Source organism: Eurypyga helias, unplaced genomic scaffold (genome assembly GCF_000690775.1).
Source record: "Eurypyga helias isolate BGI_N326 unplaced genomic scaffold, ASM69077v1 scaffold5031, whole genome shotgun sequence".
Classification (NCBI taxonomy): domain Eukaryota; kingdom Metazoa; phylum Chordata; class Aves; order Eurypygiformes; family Eurypygidae; genus Eurypyga; species Eurypyga helias.
The window spans coordinates 1-8014 of NW_010231415.1; the positions used below are offsets into that span (position 1 = coordinate 1).

Here is an 8014-nt window from a genome sequence, read left to right on the forward strand (position 1 = left end):
TGGGTGGGTTTTGCCCGGTGGAGCGGGAGCCGCGACGTGCCTGCGTCTGGCACCGAAGCCTCGGCAGGGAGAAGCGCAGGCGAGTCAAGAGTCAAGTTAAAAGGGGCCCGGATACTTCCGTTGTTTAAACTCGAATACTCGAAAATGGTCTGAGAAGCAATAAACAATCTGATCCTTTTTCTCCCCCCTCTAGAAGTCCACTGCAGTATTAATCCAAGGAGGTGCTGTGGGGACAGTTGGCAGTACAATGGCTTCTCAGTACCTCATAGGGGCACTGGCCATTTTCTCCTCTTTTACCCAGGTTGTAATAGAAGCCAGCTCTTGGTGGTAAGCATCTTGTATCGACTTGATTTTAAAAGCGGGTATCAAGATTTGCTTGATGAAATGTCTGTTTGCTTGTTATGTACTTTGTTTCTGAGGGAGTACCGCATGAACGAGGCGGCAGGGGAGGAATGCTGTAGCTGTAATACGTTGTGTAGTAAAATGAACGGGTCTCTCGAATAAGGGTCAATGTGCAACATCTCGTCTTAAAAATTCAATTTTTAGAATGCTGTAAAGTGGATTCTGGATTCGACCATCTTTATTGCTAGAATTGCCTCTCTTAAGAGTCGTTTCAACTCCCTTAAATGGGAAATTTTGCATATGTGAGAGAGAATGCTGATTTACCAGTAAAAACTTGTATTAGAGTTTCAGTTTGAACTTTCAGTTTGAACTTATGTGTCTGTTAAATGTTTATAAATATATTTTGTTACAAAGAAGTGCATGTAAATTTCTGCTTTGACAAACTGTTTCTGTATAGTGTACGATGCTGGGAGTTCTTGAAATAGGTGTTTCTCTACTGTTTCAAGTGATTCTTTTTCAGATTAATGGACACTTTTTAATTGAAATGTATTATGTGAAGAGCACTTTAAGAATTAAGAAAACAAAGTTGATTTTGTTTACAGCGAATATACTTGCCTTTGTGTTTTTGTGTGTCATTCGGAAGAAGCTAGAAGTAGTCTGTAGCAAGTTTCTAACTTCTGGCTTGTTAAAGGTTTCTCTATTTGTTTATGGTAGAACAGATTGAAAAATCCAGACTTAAATCTAAAATATGTGTTAAAATAATTAGGAGTTTGGGGGGCTTTTTCGGATTTTTTTTTGCTTTATTTGTTTTTCTGGTCTTGGAGTTGTTTGGAGCTTCTGTTGTTTTCACTACATCCATTTAAGTTGGTAAAGGACTGCCCAGATGCAAGTCTTCCAAGTCTGCGTCTTACTTAAGTCCCTAATTTATGGTGATAACCACATGGATGGGAACTAAAAACTTCTGTTCTGTGCTGTCTTTAAAACAAAAGTTTTGTATTTAAGTGTTTTGGGTTTTTTCTCACCTGTTAGCAAAACCAGGAGTTGTATACTCATGTATGTGATATAGTTTTGTTTGGGATTTATAGACTTCTATTTTTCCTTTGCTATTTGAGTTTTCTCTTTATTAATCCAAATCTTTCTTTATGCAGGTCTTTAGGGATGAACCCTATGAACCCCATGAACCCCGTTCAGATGTCAGAGGTATATATAATAGGAGCCCAGCCACTATGTAGCCAGCTAGCAGGGCTTTCTCAAGGACAGAAGAAACTCTGCCAATTGTATCAGGACCATATGCAGTTCATTGGAGAGGGTGCAAAGACGGGCATTAAGGAATGCCAGTATCAGTTCAGACATAGAAGATGGAATTGCAGCACTGTGGACAACAACTCTGTTTTTGGCAGAGTCATGCAGATAGGTAGGAAGCAACATCTTTATGATTAAACTCTTGTCTAAGGATACGTATGGCACATACTGTTCTGCACTTGAAATTCTTGCCAGGTTCTTACTGAGTACAGTATACAGTCAGGTGTTTTTAAAAGTTGGCAAAGGAGTTGAATTATTTTTAGCTGGAGGTGATTTCCCACCACTGTCCAGCCATGTGTCTCAGAAAACAAAGTAGGAGTATGTATTTGCATATGGGAATAGAGGAGAAGGGAAAATGCAGCCCTGAAATTTCCTTTTAGAAAACCTGAGACAAAAAGAAGGCAACCTGAGAGAACTAAAACCAGCAGTGTCTTGTAAAATTAAAGATGTCCATGTCTAGTTCCAAAGTTAGCGGCTGCTTAATAAATTGCTCTTAGTCTGGAGGTTAAGTGAAAATTGCTGCTCTGTCTATGAGTGTTTATAGGCAATTCCTTCTTGCTTATTTCCAGATATGGTAACTTTCTTCTCTTTTCAAGAAAGTTAGATTTATGTTAAAAGTAATGTGTTGGAATACTTTCTATGAAATCAGTTCTGTCAGAGCAATATGCATGATTGTCCTTGTAACTTACATTTAGTGTAATCACATTACTGGTAAGAGAGACAGGTTCCTGTTTAACATCTTACCACAATTTGGTGGGCACCCAACCTTTCCCCTGTCAGATCCTCTTTGAAATGTGCTTCTTCAATGCTCACGTGCTGTCTGCCTTTCCTGACGTTTAAGGACCTCATTGTATTGTAAAGACCTTGGCAAAATTTTAACCAGTGCTGCTGAACTGGGTCCATGGTGAAACCTTCCTCTGACTTTCCCAGGTCAGATTGCTGATTCTGTGTAAGCAACTGAAAATGCTTATTTTTCTGGGTGACAGTTGTTTCTTTTATGTAGTGATCAGTACACTGTCAAACTCAGCAGTGCTTTTCAGTTGGATATGTACAGTAAAGCTTTTATGTCAGTGTTTTTCTGTCCTGCTTTAAAAAAACTAAAGTTTTAAAATCAGGCTTAAGCTAGGTTTATCTGTAAATGAGCTAACTCCAGCTAAGGTTGAAGGAATACATTAAATCACATTTGGTCTCAAATTCTGTTGAAATAAATTTTGATTTGGAGATTGTCAGACAAATAGAAAAAAATCTGTTGCGTAAAAGTGTCTAATTGGAACAGTTGATTTTAGATAAACAACCTTCCCTAGGCTTTTTGGAAGCACAGTGTTAACCCCCACATTGAGTTTGGTTTTTTGCCCTACCTGAGCTAAAATTGACAGCACGCGAAACATGAGAGAAAACTTTTTCTGTACACCTTTCTGTTCTAGCAATCTAACAAATATCAGAAAAATAATCTGTTTAAAATTTGGGCCTTCATCTTTCAGCCCTTATTTATTACCCAAGCAAGTGAAAATTAGCTCAGGAAGACTATTAGTGTGAAGAAATGTACAGGATTGGGCCCATGGTTTGTAGTGTCTCTGAAACAGACGTTTCTGCCCGACCCAATTATGACAGATCTATTTAAAGGTGGTTACTTTCAAGTTAAATAACTTTGCCGCACCCTTCTTCTGAATATGACTGTATTAGCTGATGTCTACACAGCAATTCATCATGTAATTAAGCCACTTATTCTAATTGCAGATGGAAACAAGGTTAATAGCCATATTCAAGAGTTAAAGAGCCTAAAGAGTATATTCACTGAGAACAAGAAAGGTGTTGTGGGTAACAGTTGTATTATTTCGTGCCGACCTTTGGCAATGACCAGTTGCTGTTCCTCTGAATAGAAGGAAAAATAGGTACTTTTAGAGCCTGGTCCAATTTTGCTTTAGCCCTCCATACCCTGGATTGTCGGGGACTGTCAGATTACTCCTTACTCTCACCGACGTGAGCAGATGATAGTCAGGATCTCAGTACCCATAGTTCTGGGAGGACTTTGTCATTGGAGCTAAGGACCACGCAGTCGCTGGCTGCGCACAGGAGAGCGCCTAGGCAAACCACTGGCTGCCAGGATGGTAATTACCCCGCTGTATAAATGGACAGTCTTTCCTCCAGGATTTATCCTGCAAAGTTAGCTAAAGCTGTACAAATAAACCTAGCTTTGGGTTTGGAAACTTGCTCTGTGGGTTACTGAACTGCAAAATTTTAGGGCTTTTGTTCTCTGCCACTTTGCTGCTGGTTCCCAGGTCAGGCCATGGTCCTTGCTGCCTTCGCCGCCTTGCGCCATCTCCCGGCTTTGCGGCCGGCCCCGGCCTGGCTGAGCTTGGGCTTTGCGAACAGCCAAGTGCTAGCATAAAATAACTGGATCCTCCCCCAGCTGCTCGGTGTAGTTGGGGTCCAGTCTATTCATGCCTGCTGCCTGATGTTGAATGCTTTTAAAATACAAGACAAAGAACATTTTGTATCTTATGTTCAGGTATAAAAAAAAATGCTCTGTTCTTGCAGACTTATTCATATCAAGTGTAAAGCTCAGCTCCTTGCTCTGTGGGTGGCTCCCTACAGTGTGTGTATTGAACAGTTCCATTTCTATGTTTTATATATATGGGAGAGAGCGGACTCGAACGTGTTTGGAATGTGTGTTTCCTTGCCATGGCTACGATAGAGAGAAATGCTGGACTGTGGGAAAAGACAGATATGTTTGACAGTGAAGGAAAGCACAGTTGTGCCTAAAGACTTAAAAAAAAAAAATTTCAGAGTAACTCATCCATGTGGAACCATCACTCTTAATGTGTTCCTGGAGTCGATGACTTGAGACAGCGTTGGCTTGCAACCTGCGGGGCTTGAAATCTACTTCAGGAGCTGATGCTCTTTTATAATTTGCCTGAATGTTCAAGGAGGGAACTTGGGGGGGCATTTCTCCTTTCTGTACCCCGGCCTTTCCTTCTCCTTCCCACTAGGAGTAAGTTCTTTAAAGTATGCACTGGGATAATAATGAAAACTAGTCAAAAAGGTCAGCTTTATGAGTTTAAAACCGGCAATAAACGGCATAGTTAACCATGTGAAAGCATGAGCTAACTAAACATGAAAAAGAATAAAATGGAACGGAAGAGGCGAGTCCTGTGGTCCGAAGCAGACCACGTTTCTTTCCTCTCAATCCAGTGGAAATTTTGCACAAGGAATTAATCCAAAAATGTGTGTTACAGAACAAACGGGAACATTAAAATCTGTATGAGGTTCCCCCTGCTATAGTTTTCAGTAAATGCAAGGCATAAGTCACTGCATAAAGCCAAATCTTTTTCAACTGAAAAGGCTACTTCTGTAACCCTGACAGTACTTCTGTGAGCAGGTGTCTGTGAGAACAGACTATTTTTTTTGTAAGTAAGGGAGCAAAGTGCTTCTCATCTTCCTTAAATCTGATCTTTCCCAACATAAGACTTCTGATTTTTCCCATTTAAAACCAGCATTTATTCCTAAAATTAATCCAGTGGATGACAGCTGTTATATTAACAAAGCTGCTTGGAGCGTGGTGTCATCTTGATGTTAAATCTGGACCAGAATGCAAATTATTTATGTTACAGAAGTGCTCGAAAGCTCCTATTAGATTTGACCTGTTATGGTAGGTCTTGTACAAGGAGATTCTGCATCAAAGTGTTTCTGCCTGAATACGTATGACATGTCCAAAACACAACCTCTTACAGCTCTAATTTCTCAAAGGCCCATGCTGTTCCCTAAGAAAAATCTTGCCAAATCAAGATTAAAAACTAACTTGACCTATTGATTAGACTAAAGATTAGGAATAAAACTTAACTCATATAAATAGAAAAATAAATTTTAGTCTATTTTCATTCATTCTGGGAATCTTTCTTGGAAAAGACCCAGTGGGATGCTGTCTCTTAAGATGAAAACCAAACTTCAAGTGGGGTCTCTGGTGCAAGTTTTGTGGTTGGTTGGTTTTGTTTGCTTGTTCGTTTAAAAGCTTTTCTAGCTGTAGCCAGAACTTGTGGCACCCTTGGAAAAGCGGTAGGGGAAGTGTAACTCTAAATAAAGGTGGGATTAGATACCATCAAGATATGGTACATGGCCATATTGCATTGTGGGTATTGTGACTTTTTCTTCTGAAAGTTTGAAACTTGAGGTTTTCAGTTTCCATTTAAGGGCACCAGATGCAGGAGAAAACCTTTAAGGCCACCTTGTGCCAAGGTTTTCTCCTTCCCTGTAGTTTGTAAAGACTGTTGTCCATGGACAACATATTCATTGCCATATTCACATGAGCTGGAATGGTGGATACTAAACAGCTCATGTTGTTGTTACTTTTAAGTAGCCCCCTACAGAAGTGCCTGGCTTATGCATAGGGTGAAAAGTTGTGTGTTATTCTGTTGCGCGTTTCTTTTGATACCAGGAGCCTTTGTAATACGCTACAACTTTAAAGAAATTGGAACAAGTGGGTGAAGTGCATAAATCATGTTTGAGAAGTAGTAATTTAAGAACCAGACTTTTAAAAGTTGCATTTAACATCTCTTTTTTCTGAAAGACAGGGAGTCTGTTTCCCTTTTCGCCCCTCACACGCAGGCACGGTTGCTTCGGCCCCGCTGGCATCATGCTCCAGCCCTGATTCACCTCCTCCCTGTTCCCCTGTCTGAGCTTTCACCAGAACAAATGAGAAGTGACTCCTGCTCCTCACAAGCACCTTGTGCGCTCTAATGGATTGGTTTTCCTTGGGGTTTTTTTTTTTTGGAGTGAAGACATTATGAGGAGCATGGTTGAGGATTACTCTACCTTTTAGTGGGTGAATGAATTTTGGTGGCTCCTGGAGAGCCTTCGCCCACCTGGCTCATCGGTGGGCAGGGAGTGTTGCGCATGGGCTTTACCCTAACCCCGCTTATCTTTCCACGCAGGCAGCCGGGAGACGGCATTCACCTACGCGGTGAGCGCGGCTGGGGTGGTCAACGCCATGAGCCGTGCCTGCCGGGAGGGCGAGCTCTCCTCCTGTGGCTGTAGCCGAGCAGCACGGCCCAAGGACTTGCCCCGGGACTGGCTTTGGGGCGGCTGCGGGGATAACATTGAATATGGATACCGCTTCGCCAAGGAGTTTGTTGACGCCCGGGAGCGTGAAAGAGTTTACCAGAGAGGCTCCTACGAGAGCGCCCGCATCATGATGAACCTGCACAACAATGAGGCCGGGAGAAGAGTAAGTGGCTGTGAAACAGCACACCCCTCTGCCCCAGTCCATGTCCCTCCTTCTGGGGAAAGATGTGCCTCGGCACAGCACAGAGCAGCGCTGGGCAGTGACCAGCCACAATACTTGTCTCTGATGCACAAACCAAGAAAACAGCAAATACAGGGTGTAGGTGGGTGGGGAGTACGTGCATTTGTATTGCTCCTGGTTGTCTGACAGCCCTATTGCCTTCCCATGGGAGAGGCTTGGGACCAAAGCGTGTTGTGTTTCCCTCCGTATTGTTTCATTAGAAGTGCTCTGCTTGCTGTGGATTCTCTGCAGAACAGAATTTTATTAGTTTGCATTTCCAACCAGGACAGTGCGCGTTGGAGGGAACAGGGGCGCGCTGGGCTTCCCAGGCTGGAATCGTGCCGCAGAATTGTTCTGACTTTTTTCTTCTTTCCCTGCTTTAAGAGGATGTGAAAAGCTCCTCCATATTATTAGAAAACATGGTCTTCTGTGGTTAAACATGTCTTTATGGTTTCTTTAATCTTGAAAATGCCTTAAATGAATGGGTGTAAACTTTTCTTTTTTTAATAGTCTGAATATGAAGAGCCAAAATCATTATTTTCCTAGAGCTTGAAGTGCCAGAAATAGTCGGCTGGAGACTTTACACTTGTGTTCTAAGGTGAAGAAGGATGAAAGATAATTGAAAATTAATAGTATTTAAATGTGAGAGGAGGGTGTCTGAAGGCAGTGGACAGGCCAATTTACTATTAGCAGGAAGAAAAATGACACTTTCACAGTTGCTTACGGAGACTCAAGCAGTTTTTTCCTTCCTCAGCCTCATCTTTGCAGTGCCATTTGGCAGCGTTAAGACTCTCTGTAACTGCTGGGTGGAAGTTGTCTACAGTATCATCTAATGTGTCAGACCCCAGGATTTTTGGGGCAGTGTCAACACTGACTCTTATTTCTGTTTGTACAGGGCAAATGACTGATATTTCCCTGCCAAGGCTTTGTAAAGAGGATATTGCTGTGTAGCTGTGTCTCCCACCCATAGGTGTTTGGGGGTTTCTTCTTGGATGAAGTCTCTCTTGCAGAGCAATATTTGGGATAGGAGGAGGATGCTGAGCCAAGAGCAGACAATCCGCTGCAGCTGAGCCAGGAGCAAGAGGAATCTTA

At 42.1% G+C, this 8014-nt stretch overlaps 1 protein-coding gene across 1 annotated transcript in view; it reads left to right on the forward strand.

Annotated features, from left to right (window-relative positions):
* The first annotated feature begins 62 nt into the window (after positions 1–62).
* LOC104516655 (protein Wnt-5a) overlaps positions 63–8014 on the forward strand; it is an 8983-nt gene continuing 1031 nt past the window's right edge. The window contains exons 1-3 of the mRNA XM_010161064.1: positions 63–327; positions 1491–1756; positions 6573–6865. Of these exons, the coding sequence (XP_010159366.1) occupies positions 248–327; positions 1491–1756; positions 6573–6865 (639 nt within the window). The 5' untranslated portion in view covers positions 63–247. The remainder of the gene's footprint in view (positions 328–1490; positions 1757–6572; positions 6866–8014) is intronic.